At 48.1% G+C, this 20,539-nt stretch overlaps 10 protein-coding genes across 14 annotated transcripts in view; 7 read left to right on the top strand and 3 right to left on the bottom strand.

Moving 5' to 3' along the window:
* Nucleotides 1-179: 179 nt before the first annotated feature.
* H257_09278 lies at nt 180-937 on the top strand. 2 transcript variants are annotated; one of them, XM_009835445.1, is made up of 5 exons: nt 180-230; nt 291-323; nt 378-446; nt 499-717; nt 772-937. In XM_009835445.1, exons 1-5 carry the CDS (start codon nt 222-224, stop codon nt 916-918), a joined length of 477 nt encoding a protein of 158 aa, XP_009833747.1. In that variant the 5' UTR covers nt 180-221; the 3' UTR covers nt 919-937. The 2 variants fall into 2 exon arrangements, with proteins under 2 accessions (XP_009833747.1, XP_009833746.1); XM_009835444.1 differs by having other exon boundaries at nt 499-937.
* A 23-nt stretch (nt 938-960) lies between these two features.
* On the top strand, nt 961-1,616 carry H257_09277 (hypothetical protein). The gene is made up of 3 exons (XM_009835443.1): nt 961-1,149; nt 1,199-1,350; nt 1,406-1,616. Exons 1-3 carry the CDS (start codon nt 1,014-1,016, stop codon nt 1,541-1,543), a joined length of 426 nt encoding a protein of 141 aa, XP_009833745.1. The 5' UTR covers nt 961-1,013; the 3' UTR covers nt 1,544-1,616.
* A 509-nt stretch (nt 1,617-2,125) lies between these two features.
* Nucleotides 2,126-3,429, top strand: H257_09276 (hypothetical protein). 3 transcript variants are annotated; one of them, XM_009835440.1, is made up of 3 exons: nt 2,126-2,188; nt 2,267-3,175; nt 3,274-3,429. In XM_009835440.1, the coding sequence occupies exons 2-3, from the start codon at nt 2,286-2,288 to the stop codon at nt 3,287-3,289; spliced, it is 906 nt and encodes a 301-aa protein (XP_009833742.1). In that variant the 5' UTR covers nt 2,126-2,188; nt 2,267-2,285; the 3' UTR covers nt 3,290-3,429. The 3 variants fall into 3 exon arrangements, with proteins under 3 accessions (XP_009833742.1, XP_009833743.1, XP_009833744.1); XM_009835441.1 differs by having other exon boundaries at nt 2,267-3,429; XM_009835442.1 differs by having other exon boundaries at nt 2,152-3,175.
* Nucleotides 3,430-3,968: 539 nt separating this feature from the next.
* H257_09275 (hypothetical protein) lies at nt 3,969-4,750 on the bottom strand. Its single transcript, XM_009835439.1, has 3 exons — nt 4,456-4,750; nt 4,270-4,378; nt 3,969-4,173 (listed from the first exon to the last, which is right to left on the bottom strand). Exons 1-3 carry the CDS (start codon nt 4,698-4,700, stop codon nt 4,033-4,035), a joined length of 495 nt encoding a protein of 164 aa, XP_009833741.1. The 5' UTR covers nt 4,701-4,750; the 3' UTR covers nt 3,969-4,032.
* Nucleotides 4,751-5,040: 290 nt separating this feature from the next.
* On the bottom strand, nt 5,041-5,777 carry H257_09274. Of its 2 annotated transcripts, XM_009835438.1 has the most exons (4): nt 5,516-5,777; nt 5,364-5,416; nt 5,251-5,306; nt 5,041-5,196 (listed from the first exon to the last, which is right to left on the bottom strand). In XM_009835438.1, the coding sequence occupies exons 1-4, from the start codon at nt 5,770-5,772 to the stop codon at nt 5,062-5,064; spliced, it is 501 nt and encodes a 166-aa protein (XP_009833740.1). In that variant the 5' UTR covers nt 5,773-5,777; the 3' UTR covers nt 5,041-5,061. The 2 variants fall into 2 exon arrangements, with proteins under 2 accessions (XP_009833740.1, XP_009833739.1); XM_009835437.1 differs by lacking the exon at nt 5,251-5,306 and having other exon boundaries at nt 5,396-5,416.
* Nucleotides 5,778-6,098: 321 nt separating this feature from the next.
* Nucleotides 6,099-7,278, bottom strand: H257_09273 (hypothetical protein). The gene is made up of 3 exons (XM_009835436.1): nt 6,646-7,278; nt 6,513-6,601; nt 6,099-6,460 (listed from the first exon to the last, which is right to left on the bottom strand). The coding sequence occupies exons 1-3, from the start codon at nt 7,220-7,222 to the stop codon at nt 6,272-6,274; spliced, it is 855 nt and encodes a 284-aa protein (XP_009833738.1). The 5' UTR covers nt 7,223-7,278; the 3' UTR covers nt 6,099-6,271.
* Nucleotides 7,279-7,501: 223 nt separating this feature from the next.
* Nucleotides 7,502-8,942, top strand: H257_09272 (hypothetical protein). The gene is made up of 5 exons (XM_009835435.1): nt 7,502-7,863; nt 7,912-8,000; nt 8,063-8,182; nt 8,439-8,564; nt 8,620-8,942. Exons 1-5 carry the CDS (start codon nt 7,509-7,511, stop codon nt 8,914-8,916), a joined length of 987 nt encoding a protein of 328 aa, XP_009833737.1. The 5' UTR covers nt 7,502-7,508; the 3' UTR covers nt 8,917-8,942.
* Nucleotides 8,943-9,559: 617 nt separating this feature from the next.
* H257_09271 (hypothetical protein) lies at nt 9,560-11,657 on the top strand. The gene is made up of 5 exons (XM_009835434.1): nt 9,560-9,632; nt 9,693-9,953; nt 10,027-10,200; nt 10,812-10,907; nt 10,986-11,657. Exons 1-5 carry the CDS (start codon nt 9,570-9,572, stop codon nt 11,586-11,588), a joined length of 1,197 nt encoding a protein of 398 aa, XP_009833736.1. The 5' UTR covers nt 9,560-9,569; the 3' UTR covers nt 11,589-11,657.
* A 2,581-nt stretch (nt 11,658-14,238) lies between these two features.
* On the top strand, nt 14,239-18,363 carry H257_09270 (hypothetical protein; the record flags this gene model as incomplete). The annotated part of the gene is made up of 3 exons (XM_009835433.1): nt 14,239-15,143; nt 15,794-16,019; nt 16,824-18,363. Exons 1-3 carry the CDS (start codon nt 14,255-14,257, stop codon nt 18,361-18,363), a joined length of 2,655 nt encoding a protein of 884 aa, XP_009833735.1. The 5' UTR covers nt 14,239-14,254.
* A 634-nt stretch (nt 18,364-18,997) lies between these two features.
* Nucleotides 18,998-20,539, top strand: part of H257_09269 (CMGC/MAPK protein kinase) — a gene marked incomplete at both ends in the record, with an annotated part of 8,641 nt that continues 7,099 nt past the window's right edge. Inside the window, one exon of the mRNA XM_009835432.1 lies at nt 18,998-20,025. Within this exon, the coding sequence (XP_009833734.1) occupies nt 18,998-20,025 (1,028 nt within the window). The remainder of the gene's footprint in view (nt 20,026-20,539) is intronic.

Here is a 20,539-nt window from a genome sequence, read left to right as displayed (position 1 = left end):
CGTTCCGTCGACATCTTTTGCACTTTCCATTTGGCGCAATCCCATGTATTTTCGCAAAACCAGCGAAATATTAATATAGTAAGTATTATTAATATTACTATTAATAACGTTAGTAAAGGCTTCAAAATATTTGAATTTCTTCAAACACAACATGATTATGATAAAATAGATTGAAACCACCACCAGCCGTTTCTTAAAGTGCAGTCCCATCGTCGTCAAGCATGTCCGAGGTACTTGTCTCTCCTCCTGCGTGTCATATTCCGTGAGTTATGCATGATTGATAATGCTAGGCGATGCTGGCGTCCAACGGCAAAGGCGACAAGGCACGCCGTAGCCAGCTACACCTCAGAGACTAAGCATTATGGTATCGTTGGTAGGAGCGGTTGACTCTGATGGAGCGGCAAGACAACGAGACGGGGAACGCCCCTATGCTCGCGCAGTTGCGAGTGCGTTCAAAGACATTACAAGAATTGCGGGATGTCCTGATGACGAGTGTAGATTAGTGAGCTGGACAAGCTGGTGGCACGGGTCAAACAGAAGCAGGCGCTGTGCAACGAACTGGTCAAGCACTACAACAAAGAACTGCAACACATTGAAAACGAGTCCAAGAAGATCCACGAGCGCTACGATCCGTTGTGCAAACGACTGGAGCAGCGGCTTTTAGAGCAAGAGACGCAAAAGCGCCAGTACGACGAGATCTCGAAGTCCTTTGGCGAGGTGGTGCAAAGGTTCCATCTGTAGGTACTTGATGTACTCATCTGTTTGGAGTAGATACTGCACACGACCAAGACAAGGCTAAAGAATAGCCAGACGGACGGCATCCGCAACCTCCGCCGCGAAGCGAACAAGGAGCTCACCGACAGCCGCGGGTTTGCCTCGGACGTAGGCAGCACTTTTAAGCAAAAATATCGCAAATAACTTGAATTTTATTCCGATACTTGATATTATTTGTTTTGAGAGGCAGGTCATTAGATCCAAGAGGCAGCGAGACTGTAACGACTGTGAGAGAGGTCATGAGCAGGGAGCATCTCCTCGGCGACGACGACGAGAGCATCGTCCTGGCGAGACTTGGCGCTGTGGGGAGTATCACCATTGACGGATGGTCTAGTGCATATGACGACGCATACCCCAAGGCCCTCAAAGGAGTCGGTACGTCGAGGTGTAGTGTGTCAAAAGTCTCACGCGACAACGAATCTAGTGCCGCCAAATGAGTTTCACACGTGCATTACTGCGATCAACCAGTCCGTGGATGACTACTACCCGTGCATTCCATGCTTTGGATGTGGGTACCTTTGCTGTGTGGCGTCGTTCGGGCTGTCCCTCTTAGTCCCGCAGCCGTGCACCACGGAGGTACTACGCCTATGCTTTATCATAACGTTGCTCACGATGATGGGGCTATGTGAAGCTGGAAAAAGCCGTCGAATTTGTGCTGCATCGCATCAATGGACGGGACGACTTCCTCTACCGTGGCATCGTGTGGAAGGTCGTTCGACCCAAGCACACGCATACGTCGTGGATTGAGCTACGACAGCTCGCATGTTAAAGAATGTGTCAATGTAGTACGGTGTCTTTGGTATTGGGCTGTCGATGTGAACCCGTCGTTGACGTTTGTCGAGGCTTGCAACAATACGGCTGCTCTGATGAGCCCTATGTACTTCCTAAAGCCAGCTAACGTCGCTGGAACTACCAAGTGACGAGATCCTCCATACTAGTTAGTGCTATGTCCCCAGTTGTCTAATGGATCGTTTGTGTTGATTATTCGGTGGACGACTGCAGAATGTAGGTAAATACGTTATTTAACGCGTTTTACAGGTTCGTGGCTGGCGAGTCTCTCTTGCAAGTGCTGCTACCTTCGTTCAGAGTCCTGAGGTATACAAATTTCTAGTATATTCGTTCAATGTATCGTGATCGCACGCCCACTTCGTGGTTGCATGTGTTTGACTGTGGTTGAAGTCGTAGGTGCAGTGGACCAATATCACGTTTAAACGTCTCTTTTCGCATTCGGAGTGTATTTTATTCTTGTATCTTCGTCGCTCCATAATTTAATTCTAGCCCGTGGATACAAACAGCACATGTAAATAAAATATTATGTATATAAAATAAATTATGGAACCGTTGGAGCCAACCAGGATGGTGGGTGGCTCTGTGGCATTTGAAGGGGGTTCCAAAAGCAGTTCCACTGTCCAAGGTAATCGCGCCGCCGCCGTCTTCATTGACGAACCGACAAGAACATGGAAGCTCATACATCGTCATCCATGAATCATAGGCTATCTTCCCCGTCTCCTATGGAGACCGAATGTCGTGAGTGTGGAAGCGACGACATCGTCGAGGATTATGCGGCCGGGGACCTCATTTGTCGGGGTTGTGGCATCGTCTTGGCCGAGCGTTTGATTGATGAGACGGCTGAATGGAACAACTATGCAGAAGACGACCGCGATCGGGGCAACCAGAGCCGCATCGGGGAAGCGGTGGACTCCCGGATGGGCGAGACGACGTTGCAGACGTTTTTAGTGAAATCGGCGTCGCACAGCGAAACAGCCACCCCCAAGTACCTCAATGCCGCCCCCACGACCACGTCGATGCGACGACACGAAGGCGTAGAGCAAATCAAGACGCTGGCGCATGCGCTGAACGTCGGCGCGCTCGTCGTGGACTGCGCGATCACGATCTACGCCAGGGTCGACGAGGAGAACCTTTTCGCGCACAAGAAATCCAACGAGCGGAACGGCGTGTTTGCCGCCATTTTGTTCATGGCATGCCGCGAATGCAGCCACTCGCGAACGTTGAAGGAGCTGTCCGTGGCTTCGGGCGTGGACATCAAGCGCATCGGCAAGTCACTTGGCGTGATGTCGCGCACGTCGATCGCATCAAAAAAGCAGGCTGGCACCGAGGACTTTTTATCGCGTTTTTGCTCGTCGTTGGACCTGCCATCCAAGACTCCCATCCTGGCCCTCCAAGTGGTCGAGAAGGCAGCGAAGATGGGCCTCGTGGACGGGAAGGCGCCGGCGGCGGTGGCGGCAGCGGTGATTTACATGGTGGCCGCGTACACGAACGTGAAGCGATCGCTGGACGAAGTCGCCGAGGCGTCCCTCGTAGGCAAGAAGGTGGTCAAGGACGTGTGCAAGGTGCTGCACGAGAACAAGTCGCTGTTCGACGACCTCAACCAAGTGTTGGTGTAAGTATCCTATGATGCATCGTTCATGCGTGGACGCCAGCCACGTCACTCAGCTCCGAGATGATTCCGTCATGAAGTGTGCATGTTGTCTGTTGTAGTGGGGCTGCGTCGTGAGTGTCAAAGGTCCGTTGTCGTCTTGCACTCCCACACACGACCTTTCATTCAAGATGGTCAGTCGTCGTCGATCGATCTTTTCGACTGACACACCTTCTAACAACAAATATTATTTATCCCAAGTTCATATTATTATTATTGAAGTAGTAACTGTACCAACATGGTGTATTTGTATTGAAGCCGAAACTTCAAAACAAGCAATAACGTTACTATTGATACAGACAAGACCAAGTATAATTGTTGCCACAAAAATAGTTATATCTTGCCGTACTGTAGAAGTACTACGTACTACAGTAGTACTTGTAGTACAGTAATAGTAGTATATGACTAAAAATTGGATCTATTTCGAAAGATTGATAAAAACTACTACCGTAGTACTAGTAGTCCAGAGAACAATGGATGTTAGGCGTTCTTCGTCGTCGTCGCTCAGCAAGGTGGTCGCAGGCACTGCGTTTGCGCGGGCTCATTGCTCGCTAATGTTACTGTACTCTAGAATGGTCACAATATGAACAATATTGCTCGTTTCAAACAATAAATTATTATTATTACTATACCGGTAGTAGCAATATATTGCAATGTACTAACGTTAGTGCTACTTTTTACTTCGAAGTATGCAATAACTAACGGTAGTAAAGTTTAGTGTACTGCAGGCTGAACGACGGAAGTCAAAATGTAGCCATATTCGAATGACAATTGCTGGTGTTGTGGTCTTTACTATACGTATACTAACTACCTAGTAGTAGTTATTTGGAGTCGAGTTTGGCGTCGGAAACTTTGGCTTGCTTGGCCTGCTTCATCATGACGACAAACACATCGAAGTCCGTCGTGGCCACTAGCATGCGCGAGTAGATGGCGATCGTCCCGTGGGGATTGTGGTCATGGGCCTACACACATATCAGCGTCACATAACCAAGTCCACAGAATAGAAGTTTGGTCTCATGGCAAGTTGAATGTTTCCGTAAAGAAAACACTAACACTACCTTCTTCACAAGGGCATAAAACTCGTCCACGGTCGACCCTTGGCTCTCAATGAACGCTTCAATCTTGGACTCGAACAAGGCCGTGAATTGCGTGTAAATGTCCGTGTACCTAGTAGTATGAATATATACGTACACAGTGTCACAGACAGATACAACCAGTGTCGTGTGATGTGGACGTTGTCCTACTCGAGGTGCATTTCGTCGGCTTTGTCGTCAAAGATATCGCAGTGGTTGTCGGCAAACCGTTCAAACACGCGGCAAAAGTCTTCGTTTTCGAAAAAGAAGGCGATCACGCGGTCGACAATCGTGGGGGGATTCGACTTGGCTTCGGAAGAAGAAGCAGATGCGGCGACGGCTTTTGCATCGCTCCGATCGTCGTCGTCGTCGATATCGGCATGCTGGTGACGTGTGGATTTGCTTTCGCTTGGCATGTATCCACCTTGGTAGATGTATTACTACGTACTAGTATGTAACGGTAGCGATAGAATCGTGATAAGTAACTGATGGCAATATGAAACCGTTTATGAAACGTTCCACCCCGCGAAACGGTTCCACATGTATTGGCAGTTCTGATTAATAGTACTATTAATATTGTGCTTTCGAGTGAATTTCGTGTTGTGGTTTCTCGTTGGAATTTAAATCGATTTGATTGGCTACTTCAGATGAGCTCAAAATTATTAGCCAATCAAAACCTTATCAATGAAATTCAACCAATCAGATCGATTGTGGATCAGTTTGGTCGGCGCGATTCGATTGCACCCCCTCCCCAAATTCGACAATAATAGTAGTATATTATTTCCGCGCCGCGTGCAACGCCATGGCGTCCCTCGTCCGCCGCATCATGAGCACAAACACGGAAAAGTCGCACACGGCCACGAGCATTTGAGAGTACACGGACAGCGTGCTCTCGGGGTCGGCTTCGTACGCCTACCCATTCCCAGTTAGCTACGGAGTGGACATATGAGGTTGGTTGCGTCGTACTTTCTGGACAATCGAGTAAAACTCATGGACGGTGGATCGCTGGGATTCAATGAACGCTGAACAGAATATAATGGATACAGCTATATGTGATGGATAAACTGGGTTGTACATACCTTCGAGCTTGCTTTCGAAGAGGGCCGTGAACCTGTTAAACACGTCCGTGTACCTACGAACACGTGTGCATAGTATGGTCAAAGCACGTTTCATGCCTTCTAGCCATGGCGATCGTGTTGATGCAGGCATGTCAATGGCGTTGTGTACGTACTCGAGTTTCATCTCGACCTCGTCCTCTGTATCAAACAGGTCGCATTCCCGCTCGGCAAAGTCTTGAAAGGCTTGGTTGAACTCTTGGTTCTCGAAGAAGTACGTCATGACCTTGGTCACTACGTTGTTGTCTTCGTCAAACTCTTCGTCCTTTGCTCGTTTAGCCCCGCTGTCGCTGTCTCCGCCACTACAACTTTGTTTTACATCGCCATCGTCGTCGCCGGCGCAGCGCTTGGCTTCCTTGCTCTCGCTTGGCATGGTGGATTGTAATCTGAAACCGCTAACATACTTGACGTGTTTGAACGTGTTTGATTAGCTGTAAATACATTCCTTATCGAACTTGTTTGATTCGCTGAGAAAAAATTAAGCCAATCAAAACGCGTTTAATCCACCAACCTAAAAGTATGTATGTGTTCTTACAGTTCTTAATTTAATAAAGCGCACTATTTTACACTTAAGTGCTGTATCGGTTTTGACCATTTTAAATAATTGTGTAACCGTTTGAACTCAAGCTTTTATAATCTCAAATGTTATACGAGTATTTCATGCGACATGGTATTTCAACCATTACAGTACTCGAAAAGTGAAAAGTACAGTAATGTACTATTAATAGTATTCTACTTCTCCCTACTGAATTTCATATATTTTTTCTGGGAATCTCAAATACAAGCACAAAAGGGCTCGCTCGACCACTGTAAAATCAAAATCAAGCAAACAAGTCGGCGTGGCTTTTGTTCACGGTATAGAGTGGCCAGAGCTACATCAACTCGTCTTCGCCACCGGCGTCGTCGTCTGGCACGCTGAAGTCGCCTTCCGCTGCGTAAAGGACCTCAAAGATCTTCTTGATGACGTCTGTGTGCTGGGACTCGTCCAGTTCCTGGAGCATGGACTCGATGTCACGAAGTTTGCCAAAGTAAAAATCGCGCTCCTTCTCCAAGCCTTCAATCTACATCCCATGGTCGATTCGTGTGCACACATACATCATACAATATTCGTACCTGTCCGCGCAAAATCCCGTTTGCTTCATTCAACTCTTCGTTTTCACGGATAGACTCTTCAAGCTCCTTGCTGCTCGCCGCGGAATCGCCTACCATCGTCATGAGAACCAACGTTAATACCAGCGATACGTACTCGTACGACGGAAGCCACCGGCTTTCTCCTTCTCCACAGACACGGGTGCACCGGGAGGCTTGGCAGATGCTTTGGACGTCGATGCGACCGGGCGCTTCTTGGCTGGTGCCGGCGCTCCCGCGGTCGCACCTGCAAACTTGTACTTGGCCGAGTATGCGGCGCCGCCTTTACCCTTCTCTCGCTGTGCAATGGGGTCGTAGTCGCCCGCTCCCCCAGCATTCAACTCGTAGAATCGCTTGTACCATTGCATGAACTCCAAGTTGTCTTGGTACTTTCCTCGGATGAGCTTGTCCACCTCGATGTGGCGATCAATCTTGAGTGTCGTGAACGTCTTCTGCAAGATTTTGTAGTTTTGGATGTACTCGTAGTCCTTGTTGGCGCTCCAGTCGACCTTGGACATTTGAACTTTCCCGGGGTAAATCGCATCGAGGATCTGACACGCGACGGCACCTGTGCACGTTTGCTCTACCTTGGTCAAGCTCAACGCGCATGTGGCATTCACCCAGTCCAGGATATCCTTGCGCCCCACAAAGTATGCGCCGTCCATCATCCCAATGCTTTGATCTGCTGCCGCCATCTTGCCGTCTGGGTTCTCTTGTTGGCTTGTGATCGACAACGTTGGCACAATACAAGTCCACCCCACGTTGCCGTCATCGGAATTTAAAATAAAAATGTTTTCATTGCATACTGAACACAAGTAATTCCATTTCGAAATTCGTAATTTTAAATAGTGTTTTATTCGTACGAAGACGTTTCAAAGATCCAAGAATACGAAGTTCTATTGGCTAATATTCTGAAACTAGTTGGACTTTTATCCAATGAAATGGTTTTGAATGCTTGACATTTAAAATGCATATCCCTCGATGAATTGCCTTAATAAGTACACGTCAATTGGATTGGCCAAGGCAGTCCTGCACACGAATATGGCGGCGAGTCTGTCGGCGCTGTTGCCGTACTTCCCTCCGGTGGACTTCGCCATGGGGTATGGGTCTGCTGTGTTCCAGCAATCTGGGCACAACGACTCAACCTCCATGATCGACTTGGTGTTGGCCGTGGAAGACCCGCTCGCCTGGCACACCGAGCAGTTGCAGCGACACCCCGAGCATTACTCTGGCATCAAGCACCTTGGACCGGAAGCCATCGTGTACGTGCAGGAGAACTTTGGCGCCGGGTGCTACTACAACACGTTGGTTCCTGTCCCTGGGTCTTCTCAATTGAGTACGTTTCCACCTTGTGTACTACGACATCCCACGTTCTCGTGTCTAGTGAAGTACGGGGTTGTGAAGACCAGCACGCTGTGTCACGAGCTGACGGAATGGTCGACGCTCTACCTCAGTGGTCGCATGCATAAACCAGTACGAGGAGTGTGCTTTTCATGGGGAATCATATACCGATCGTGACCATGTCTATTGCTTAGGTGAACATCATCACGTCCACTCCGGCCATTGACGCGGCGGCGTCGACGAATTTAACCAATGCGCTGCACTTGGCCATTTTGGGTCTGCCGGAAACGTTCACAGAAGAGCAACTGTTTATGGTATTGTGAAATTCGCTATAACCGTCCAAATTTCGCGTGGTTTGTCTATTAATCAATATGGAATCACGCTGGAGTTCTGATTGGTTGAATATACAATTGTGATTTTTGTAAGAGCCAATCAAATCCACGCAAAATTGGATTAGCCAATAGCGTCGATTCGTGATTCGATTCGACGAGGTCTGGAAACTCCATTATAATTGGCCGAGTTCTTTCGATGTCAAGTTTATTTATATTGTTTGATGTGAGGATACGATAGAAAATCGCAGGCATTTCGTATTGGGGCGATTTCCGCATGGTATTTGGCGAAAACCCGAAAAAAGTGCGCAATATTGTGCACGGCAGCCTTGACAAGTTTAAACAACTGTACCAACCCCAGATTGACGTAACTATATATATATATATATATATACTACTAGTAGTACTATCTATCTATCTAGACATCGCCGTTCGTCTGCCGCCTTCACGGGTCGAACCTCCAAAGCGACATGAGTCCCGAGGCCAGGAACGCGATGCTCCTGGGGTTGCCGCATAACATCACGTGTCGGTTGAGTGAGAAGAGCAGGCTCAAGGTAACCCAGACCCCCCATGGCAAGAAGCTGCTGAAATTCGCCGTCAGTGCCGTGGTGGGGCAGTACAGTCGCACGCAGAGCCTCAAGGGTATTGCCACGGCCGGGGGCATCAAGACGCTCGTGTATGTGTGGCAAAAGCTTAGTCGGACGTACCTTGGTAAATAGACAACCACCACCCGTCGACTTCGAGAGGTTCCTGTATTCCTCCGACGCCAGTACAGAACGAACCTTCCGTTCGAACCCATACACATACTGTAGTACAATGGTTAATAGAAGTCGAAATAAATAGCAAAGCAGATTAACAAAATTAGATACCTTTGGTTCATAATAATAGGGTTTGTCAGTATTTTGAGAACAATTTTTTATTGGCTGTATGTACTATATTTCATATTGGGTCTTTCTTGCTTTTGATTGGTGTATTAGGAATCACCCTTTGATTGGCACGTGATAAAACGGCAAATTTCACTGGAATTCACAATATGTACAGTACTTCGTAATAGATGGTGCGATTGAAAATGACCTCGTTCGTAGAATTCAACTTTCTCATCGCCCAGGACCGTGATTTCAATGCTGAAATTTGTTGCTGCATGAAGCTGATAGGTTGGTAACTCTTATTTCCTATTTACTGCTAATCGGCTTGAATAGAGTTCACCTTTACTCTGATTTGAAATCAAAACAAAATACATAGGTGGGACGGTTTAAGCTTCAAATATGTATGTACAAATGCCATGATCAAAAGATTACAATATATTCGGATACAGTATCCGGATTGATTCGATGTGAAATTCGACGACACAATTCACAAAGTTGTCGACGTCATGGGTGACCGAACAAGCAATCGTGAAGGCAAAGTCCGCTTGGAACCGGGATTCAGTCAAGTGGTACGCACCATGAACGTGCTGCGGTGGCTTACCCCTCTTGACTCGTTGCCGGCCTTGTAGCACTGGATGATGCTGACTCAGAAATCGAAAGACATGACAGGCGGCCACGGCGTGCGGCGCAACATTTCCCGCGAAGAAATCGCTCAGCACAACACAGAGCACGATTGCTGGACGATCTTGGATGGAAAGGTGTACAACTTGACTCCATACCTTCGATACCACCCTGGTGGCGTGGGGAAGCTCATGTTGTCGGCGGGAGGGGATTGCACGACTTTGTTCAACGAGAGCCATGCATGGGTCAACGGTCACGGCATGCTCGAGGTACAGTGGTACATGTGTCTTTATCCTACGTTCTTCATCCTCAAATCCTCATTCGTGTGGTCCTGGCACGCAGAAATGCTTCTTGGGGACGGTCGAGTCCACCCCGAGCACCGTCGCGTCGTCGGCAAAGGACTCGACGGTGGTGCTCAGCTCCGTGGAGTATCGTTCGTTGCGACTTCTCTCTGTCCGAGATGTAAGCGCCATGACCAAACTATTTCAGTTCGAGTTACCTCGCGGAAAGACCCTCGTACGTGCACGCATATATATATATATATATATTATCAAGTGATAGCTCGATGGTATATATATATATATATACCATCGAACTATCACTTGATAATTATTTTCGTGTCCAATTTGATGTGATAATGCTACGTATGTGAATTAAATCTGACTCGGATTTTTTTAATACTACTCCAGAGTACAAAGTATTTGAAACGGTGCCAAATATATGTAGTACTACTACATTATAGTATGGCCAAACAAACATTCCTTATTTGCCACACGATTTAAATATGTGGCCCCGTACTATCATAGAAATCGACACATGTTAATAACGTTGTTGAATTAGCTTTATTTTGAGTTCTTTTATTGTGCTTTCTAGTGAAATTTCATTGTGTTGTGGCTTCTCGTTGGAATTTAAATCGATTTGATTGGCTACTTTGGATGAGCTCAACATTATTAACCAATCAAAACCTTCTCAATGAAATTCAACCAATCAGATCGATTGTGGATCGGTTTGGTCGGCGCGATTCGATTGCACCCCCTCCCCAAATTTGTATCAAATCGACAATATTTTGAAAATTATGTTTTTTATCCATATTATGTTTTCATCCATTCGTAACACCATTGTCGTAGGGCTTGACCCTGCCAGGCCAGCATGTCAAAGTACGCGTCGCCATACGTGGCACGTTCTACGAGCGGGCGTATACTCCTATTTCAGCCATCCATCAGGTACTACTTACTGTACATATAGGAGTATCCTTTGCAAACCACCTGAGCAGCATATATGTATGAGCGGTTCTCTTGTAGAAGCACACGGTGGACATTTTGATCAAAATCTACCCCGACGGCATCGTGACATCGCATTTAGCGGCACTTCCCGTGGGCAGTTTAGTCGACATGCTGGGGCCGCAGGGGTCGTTCGGGTACTCGGGCGTCGGCACGATCTCGCTGTCTCCATCCGTAGCCGCCCGTCCCGTGACGGACATCGCCATGGTGGCCGCCGGAAGCGGCATCACGCCCATGCTGACCCTGATCAACGCCGTCATGCGGGGCTCAGTGTTCGACACGACCAAGCTCACACTCATCTACTGCAACCGGTCGCCGGCCCATGTGATTGCCAAGTCGACACTGGCGCCGCTGCACAACATGTTTCCTGGGCGCTTCCGATGGTTGAACGTCCTGTCGGTGGACAGGACGTCGTCGGTGGACGGCGGCGAGAAGAAGGAAGCGGACGACGAGGATGTCAAGCCATTCGTGGTGGGCAGTCGATTGACCCGCGCCATGCTCGAGGCGAACCTCCCGCCCCCATCCGACCAAGTGTGTGTCGTGTTTTGCGGACCCCCGTCGTTTGACGAATTTGTTGGCGTCGAACTGCGCGCGTTGGGATACCCGTGGGTTCATCAGTTTTAGCCTTTGAATAAAACGAGCAGCATGAGGGTAGTAGTACACCTTGTTGCAGTTAAGTTGGACGAATGCTGCCCGATATATTTGGTCGTGTGGTCGATAGATATACTGTATTTGACGGTGTGCCCGTTTAATTTGGCACACCGAGGTCGTGTGCCCGATATATTTGGTCGTGCGCCCGATATAATTGCCCGTGTACCCAAGCAATATTGCCCATGTGCCCGAAGTATTGTGCCCGATGAAAATGGAAATCTCGCAATAAAAAGTCAATTCAATATAGAAATGGTCGTCAAACGATACATGACGCATCGTTGCTGAGACGTCACATACCAACGCCCATGTTGCCCATGGCCTCCGCGCGTCCATCGAGGGTGCGTGCCTTGAGGTAAATCGGAAAATGAGCTCTGCGCGCGACAGATTCAAATTTTGGTGGGAGTTGACGTATGGACGGAACGTCAAGTATAGGGGCAACTGTATACTTTATGCAAGTAAAACTATCGGCTTCAATGTATTAAAAGTATTGACATTTGATAGTGAATAAAATATACTGCTATTAATATATTGACTTCAATGTATTACTAGTACTACGCGGCTGCCACGTCATATCTGTCGCATCGGTAGGAATGTTCGCGTAACGTTAGGACCATGTTAGGAGAGGTTACTCCTCAAAGAATCATCGGAATTGATGTAGTAATGTGAAGCTGAGCCCAGGCACGGAAACCACTACGTGTATCCTGCTGCTATTTCTTTCCTTAGTCAACATATAAACACAGTAGCTTGGCTTGCCGTGATGCTCAGCTACATGGCAAGCCAAGTACTTCTACTGTATCGAGTTCATTGTATGAGCGATGTACAGTACAGCACTGCAGCCACAGGCTCAACATCGTTTCCAGCGTTTGTTTACTCTACCCATGGTTTGCCGTGATCTAATTACAGTAGCTACTTGGCAAGCTAAATAGTTTGGACCAGCTTGCAGTATTAGTCTCGCTACGTATGGTGAATGCCACATACAGTACCGTACTGATATTGCTGGTGTTGCATGTCAACTCGACGTAGTCTGACTGTGAACGTGGACATTTTATCCGGCTAAAGTCGACCAGTACTGTAACAGCAAAAAATATTTTTTCACAGCACCAATTAGAGAGGACTAACTGTAACTTACTTCAATACAAGCTGTTCATAGGGCATATATGACCCGCAGTTAACTGTAAAGTGGGTCATTGTCACACCTGGTGTAATGTAAATGTTACTAAGTTATATTCATTTTTGAAATATATCAAGAAATAGGTTATAGAATATTATTACTCACGTTGGTATAGCACATACTGTAAACGTGTCGAATTGGAAAAACAAATGATCGGGTAAAAGCGGGTCTGGACGCCACGGCACATGGCATAAAATTGCCGTTTTTCCAAGACAAGTTGCCAAAATCGAACGAAATGGTGCAAAATCACCCGAATATTAGGATGATTTTGCAACAAAAATAGTCTTTGTTCAAATGTTTATGCCACCATGTTCATGAGATTTGGGCGTATTTTTACAGTATAACGTTAAGTGAAAATGGACCGATTTTTCGTCCACCTTTTTTACGGAGGTCTGGATGGCACCTCGTAAAATTATGCCATAAACCGATTTGGCAAGTCTGCAAACATTTCCCAAAGTATCTCCCATGAAAAAGGGAGAAAAGGAGTATCTACAGTAATCGATTGACAGTGCAAGACTTCACACTGTCAACGTGAACTCAAACGAGATGTTGCAAATATTCCAATGAAATGATCCAATAATTCTAGTGGAATATTCGAGTTTTTGCAAATCAGCAAACATCCACATTCGCCATCTCCACTCCTTGGAACAAGCACTACCAGTGTCGCTTGAGTGCTGTACGAGTCATCGTCGAGCGTTTGAGTGCTGTACGAGTCATCGTCGAATGGTGAATGCCATCTCCTTTACTAGATGAATGGTTGGGAGTGTGTCCTACTTATTATACTCTAATAGTAGAGGATTGTCCAGCCAAAATTTCTGACTGGTGATTATTTGATGAAAACTCCAGCAAATGTCTCACATTTCATTGGAATATTCCCGTACTTATGCAAAATCACATCACTCTAACTTACTATTAATAATAGTATTGTACTACAGCATTGTCGCAACTTTATTGTTAGTGTCAAATTGCACCAAGGGTCAAAACTTTTATGTTTGCATACTAAACACTGCGTTTTTTTCCATAGCAGGTCTTTGACTATCGTCGCCGCTGCTACGCTCTACCCGTTCAGTTACATTCCACGCGCCGCTGCTATAAGCTTATGGTACCCAATTCTGCCATTCCCAGCGAGTTGGTTGTGTGGTTGGGCGTCGTTGGTCGCTCGAAAGGTGACCACGACCTGTTACTACCATTACTATCTTGCGTAGAAATATCTAAACAGATTGGACGATTGAAAAGTAGAGTCGACGGGGTATACTCAAAGCAAGTGTATTTTAACCAACAATTACCTGCCCCGACCCGATTTTACGACCGGAAATCCGAATAAGGGTGGAATCGTAATGAAATGTTGCAGCATGTGATTGACGTGCCAGTCGCGCAGATATCTCCCACCATATCCGGATTGTCCGGATAATGGCTTTAACCGGCGTTTGAGTCTCATTTTGAGACGGAGAGGCGCGCGATTCGTCATATGCAGCATCAGCGCCGGCAGCAACATCCACACCACGGATCCTTGGATGCGATGAATGAGTCGATCCATTCCTTAAACCTCAATGCAGGAAGAGGGTACGCCAACAACATGGGATCGTATCAGGTGGCGGAGTCAGATGTGCACTCGGACATGCCGTTGATGATGAACAGCAACGATGTCAGCGTCGACGACTTGGACTATGACGGCGTGGAAGTCGAAACGGCGCTGCGTGAACCACCGCTCTTGATTCGATGGGAAGGGTACCTCATGAAGCGCAGCGACTGGCTCAAGCACTGGGAGACGTACTACTTTGTGTTACATGGGCGCGTGCTATACTGCTACTTGAGCGATGAAGAGGCCAAGCTCCACCCCGAGAACTCCAAGATCAAGCACGGCAAGTTCACGTTCAGCGACAACCTAATTCTCGACGAAGTGATCACCGTCCAGTCGCGACTAACGTACGAGTTTGTGTTTGAGAGCGACAAGGGCAAGCAGATCCACTTGCGCGCGAAAACCGAAGCGAGCAAGCAAATGTGGATGCACATGGCGTGCCATGGCATCGTCGACACGGAAATGCTTCGAAACCAGGTGCTGCACATGCGCCGCACGCCCCAGCGCCACGCCACCCTCGTCGACTTCTTCCTCGGATACGAGTACCTGTTTGCGTCGCTGTCCAACATCGAAGACGCCACCGCGTCGACGTCGTCGTTGGATTCGTCCAATAAGCAGCGGAAACACTCGAAACAACGCTCCGACGACATCGTCCACCCGGACGCTGCGATCGCCGCCTTTGCGCCCAAGGTGGACCATATCCTCTGCCGTTTCTTCTCCATGTGCCAAACAGACATTGCCATGCGCAACAACTACATGCCCATGGTCCCCTTCCAAGGTATGTATGTACATATATATATATGTACACTTGGCCCCGTCTATATCTCGTGTATTTGTGTGTTGTTTGGTTGTACAGTATGATATACATATATATATATATATCACCCAAACTTGGACTTGTGTGAGTCATGTCGCCAAATAGCATTCGAATCCATTTTTGATCCACTTTCATCTTGTACAAACTATACTATACAAAGATTAGTATATCTATTTTCGTATCAAATATGGGTGACAAGTCATGAACCTAGCTAAAGTGGGGAGATACAAAGCATGATATAGTTTCATCCTCATACTTGTGAAACTAAAAAAGCATATCCTCAACTAACTATACTTCTTGCATAAATCTGTGATATTATACTTGCTTGTATCTTTGATAATATCCTACTGTTATATTGGAGATTCGGTATGAATTTCCAGACCCCGTTCAATCGAATCTCGCCGAGCGAATCGAGCACCAATCTCTCCCATTGGTCAATCCGAAATTGCTTGTCGCTGATTGGCTCCAATCCATTTTCGAGTTTCTACTGGAAAGGGCGAAGTGGATAATGGCCAATCAGATGTCTCGGGTCTATTTGTGCTCGATTGAACGAACCATGCAAAATTGGGAAATTTGAAGAAAATCGACAATATAATGCATACTGTTTGTAGGTACGTTTCGAGGGTACGCTGGAGTGCTAGAGTACTTTACCAAGCTGTCCAAGGCGGTGTCGTTTGAGTCATTTTCAGTCGAGGGCATGTCATTTGAAGGCGACGAAACCAAGCGGCTCGTGGTGGTGCACGGGCTCGAGTCGATGGAAGTACGGGGAACGGGGCAGTCGTTTAGCCAGGCATGGGAGCACAAATTTCTCGTCAAGGACGACGGCCGCATCTACCGGTACTTTATAAACATCTATATAGGAAATATCGTATATATTTATTATATATATATATATATATATATATATATATATATATGATGATTGTATTGATTGTCCTTACACGAGCCCGACCCGACTAACATTATAGAGAGTGTTTGACGTTTGTATGGATTGTGATTTGTTCGACTCAAAACATTTCCTCCGGCGATATGATATATTATAACTCAGTTGAAGACTGCAAGAATCAATCAATCTTTTCAGCCAATCATATTGTGCATTTCACGCAAATTTGGACTTGATTCGCCAAATTGCATTCGAATCTATTTGATCCTATTTAAGCTTGTACACACTATACTATACAACGATTAGTATATATATATATATGGTTTTGCCCAAAAGTGCAGGGGTCAAACGCTTGTTTGATTGGCAGAAATTTGACATGACGTGATATTTGATTGGCTCTGGCGGTTCTTTATTCGATTCTCCATATTCGATGGTTCTGCTGAGTGAGGGCTCCAGTTTCGACTCGATTTTTGACAAGATTGCACCCTATAATCTTTGTAGCCAATCATATTATTCCTTTGCTCGATCACCGGACGATTTCATCCATTCCCCCAAAGGGGCAATATATTTGATACTATTATTATTCGTACTGAAAAGCACAATATCTAAAAATAATACTATTTTACAACGCACACACCTATTTTATGGTCATTTGATGATAAATGGAAGCGAATGATTTTGATTGGCTACTGGATTCGTGTTCTGGGTGTTGGTTGGTCGATCTAGTGTCCCGCCTTACTTTATGTGTGGTGGTTTAGATGGGAAATCAACGGCGATATTGTGGCGTCGTCGGTCGCGTTCAAGCACTTGCATAACCGAGGACATGGGGAAAAGTACTGCGAGTCGTTTACAACGATCAAGTTGGACAATATTCCGAATCTCGCGCGAAAGGACAAGCCAATTCCGCCGACACCAACCAAGCCACCGCCGAGAATGGCATGGAACACGCCGCCACAGCAGTGGGACCCCCCGCCCACAACACCATGGAGTTGTCATCACCAGTCGTTCAACCAGCCTCGGCACCCGACGCCGACAAAGCCGCAAAACCCCCCCGGCGGCGGCGGCATCCACATTCAACTGCGGCGGACGTACCCGTCGTCATCATCGCCCACGCACACAAGCGTCCACCCCGTGTCATCGCCGCCGTCCGACCAGTCTTCATTTGAAGATCGCATGTCTACATTTCTCGACAACGACCAAGTCCATGGGTCTCCACATACGCAGTCACAAGTCCAGGACCAACGACGAGCGCCGCCGACAGAAGCGTCATATCCACCACGCACTTCGTTTCGAAACCATGTCACACAGTCGTGTCCAAACCATGTCACAGGCCCGTATCCACTGGACGATCCATTGTCGCCGACTTCATTTTACGAACCAAAGGAAGGACCACCACCACTACCTGTGCATCATGCAGACCCATCCCGTACTCGGCATCAACAACAGCATCAGAAGCCCCCGTCGTCGTCGTTTCGACCTTCTACTTCGTCGTCGGACCCATCGTTCCCGCAACCCCCACGTCCATTTCCGTCTTCGGCATCGTTCGGCACCCGCGGCCATTCGCTCCCCTTTCCAGACAACCACCACCCACGCTTCCAGCAGCAGCATCCCCCGTCTCCCCCCCCGCAGAAGTCGCCCGATGCCGCCAACCTCATCACGTCCAGCACATCCTTTGATTACCCGCTCGGGTTTAAACGAGGCAACTTGTGGCCAGACGCGCCCGTGCCGCCGTCAGAAAACATCCGGCTGGCTGCCGCCAAGCGGCTCGACCTGTGCCGGCCGCGGGAGGACCTCGCCATGTACCTCCAGATTGCATGCAAGACGCTGCATGTTTCCATGGGCACGGTGTGCGTGGTCGGTGGCGGTGCCGGTCTGTTTATCGCGAAATTCGGCGGCAGCATGACGCACGTAGACACGGCACCCCGCGATATGATCCTCGAGTCGCATGTCATCATGAGCGCCGACCCGACGGTCGTGCTGGACACGAGCGTGGACATCCGCTTCGCCATGAACCCTGTCGTGACGCAGGGGGACGTCGGCTTCTATGTTGGCATCCCGCTCGTGTCGACGGATGGAGACTACGATGTCGTGGTTGGCGCGCTGAGTCTAGTGGACACGACCCCTCGGGACGCGGTCACACACAAACAAGTCGCGGCACTCGTGCAAATCGCCCAGACCATCATGCATCGGGTGCAGGATCTCAGCGCCGCGGGGAATGGTGCACGGAACCCGCCACCGCCGCCGCCACAACACGATAGCACATTCGATCGAACACAAGTGAACTTGGAAATCGATTAGGATGTGTACTTGCGTACGTAGCACTACTGTAGTTGTAGTAGTATACCCATATACATATATATACATACGATATGACCAAGCACGATGCACGCACCGCCATATTTGTCGTTGTGCGAAGCCCCTGGACGTCGGTGGAACTTGCTCGCCTCCTCGCTCTGTCGTATGCACGCTGGGATGCTACAGAAGTACAGTAGGTAGTTAGGTACCCACGTTCATCCGCATGCAGTCTGAGTACGTGCCAAAGGTACGTACGTACATATGTATCGCATGCTTCCAATGAGGACGCCGACAGGTGACACATCATGACAGCATCGGCGATGGAGGGCGCCATGTTGCATGTACCTGGTACTACTACGTACTGTACATATTCTTCATCCACGCCGTAGGACACCGTCACCCATTTTGCCCTTGGCGCAGAATCAGGTCACGGTACAAAAATGGACCAATCGGAGGCGATTAGGGTGTTCTTTTTAGCCAATCCAATGCGTTTCTTTGCCCTGAACAAACTTCCGATATTATATAACAAAGCCAATATACTTCAAGTACGTATACCATTTAATACACGAGTACGTAGCGTCGTGTTGTGTAGTTGCCAGATTCGACGACGAAGCAAGCAGCAGCACGTCACTGGCCCATGTACCAAGTCCGCTCCGAGTACGACAGGGCGTACGTGTTCAGCCAGTACTCAACGACGCCACGGGGCAGCAGCAGCAGCGGTGGACCTCCGCGCCATGATGGCAGCACGCCAAAGTCATCTCCATCAACTTCCGCGAACCGCATGGTCGACGGCCAGCCCTGCGAACTCGCAGTCGAGATACTCGCGGACAGCGTTCTCGAAGGCGACGAGCGCCTGTCGTCCGTGGCCCGCATGAGCTACACACAATCTTTCCTCGGGTATGACGAGTCAACGACTGGTCGCGATCTGCACGAGTGCTCAGCCCAACCGGCGCCATCTTCGACTTTCACACCCCCGCCTCCGCCGCCGATCTCTTCTACAGCCGCTTCGCCATTGAAGTCGCCACCCCCTTCGTTCCCTTCCATGGCCACCGGATTGAGCCGTACATCCAGTGGCAACAAGCTGAAGAGCAGCCATTCGTCCACGGCATCGACGCCGTTGCCGGCGGACCATCGCGCGCGGAGCATGAGCAGCTCCACGATCCTCCAGCGTGGCTCTTCCAAGCCCAAAGTCGTGGGCCTCAAGGGCCTATACGAACCTGCATTGACTTTGCATTGGGAAGGGTACCTCATGAAGCGCAGCGACTGGCTCAAGCACTGGGAAACGTACTACTTTGTGTTACACGGTCGTGTGCTGTGCTGCTACATGAGCGAGGACAACGCGCGGGTACATCCCGAGAACTCGCGCATCAAGGACGGCCGGTTTACGTTTAGCGACAAGGTCGTGCTCGACAAAGTCATCGATATCCGCACGCACTTTGACATGCCGTCGTCATATTCGTCCCAGTCGGCCTCGTCCAGTTCGTCAAGTGCCGCCGCCGCGCTCTCGATCGGCGGCGGCGGCGCATCGTCGTCCCCCGCCACGCCCTCCAAGAAGCACGTGCCGTTTCGATTTGTGTTTGAAACCCAAAACTCCAAAAAACTGCACTTTCGAGCCAAATCTGAAGCGTCCAAGCAATTGTGGATGCATATGGCCACGCACGGTATGTATTGATGTCCTAGTATTGTGCTTTTTAGTGCAATTTCATTGTGTTGTGGTTTCTCGTTGGAATTTAAATCGATTTGATTGGCTACTTCAGAAGAGCTCAACATTATTAGCCAATCAAAACCCATTTCTCAATGGAATTCAACAACCAATCAGATCGATTGTGGATCGGTTTCGTCGGCGCGATGCGATTGCACCCCCTCCCCAAATTTGTACTATCAAACCCTCGACAATACTTCAATAAGAAGAATATGGAGCTTTTGTATGCTGATTCGCCAAATTAATCGTTCGATCGATTTATATTCTATATCCTGACTGGACTTGTCGGTCCTATTATACTTCATCATTGTGTTTTACCGTTTGTCGGGAAATGTTTTGTTTATGCAAACACCACGAACCCGTGTATGTATGTGCATATTTCCATATGGCTGGGAATATATATATATATATATATATGAACTCGATACATGTGATATATGATGGCAATGAGTAGGCATTGCCGACACGGATCTCGAC

The sequence above is a fragment of the Aphanomyces astaci genome, assembly GCF_000520075.1.
Source record: "Aphanomyces astaci strain APO3 unplaced genomic scaffold supercont1.22, whole genome shotgun sequence".
NCBI lineage: Eukaryota > Oomycota > Saprolegniomycetes > Saprolegniales > Verrucalvaceae > Aphanomyces > Aphanomyces astaci.
Note: the sequence above shows the minus strand (reverse complement) of the source record. Positions and strands in the feature narration are given on the sequence as shown.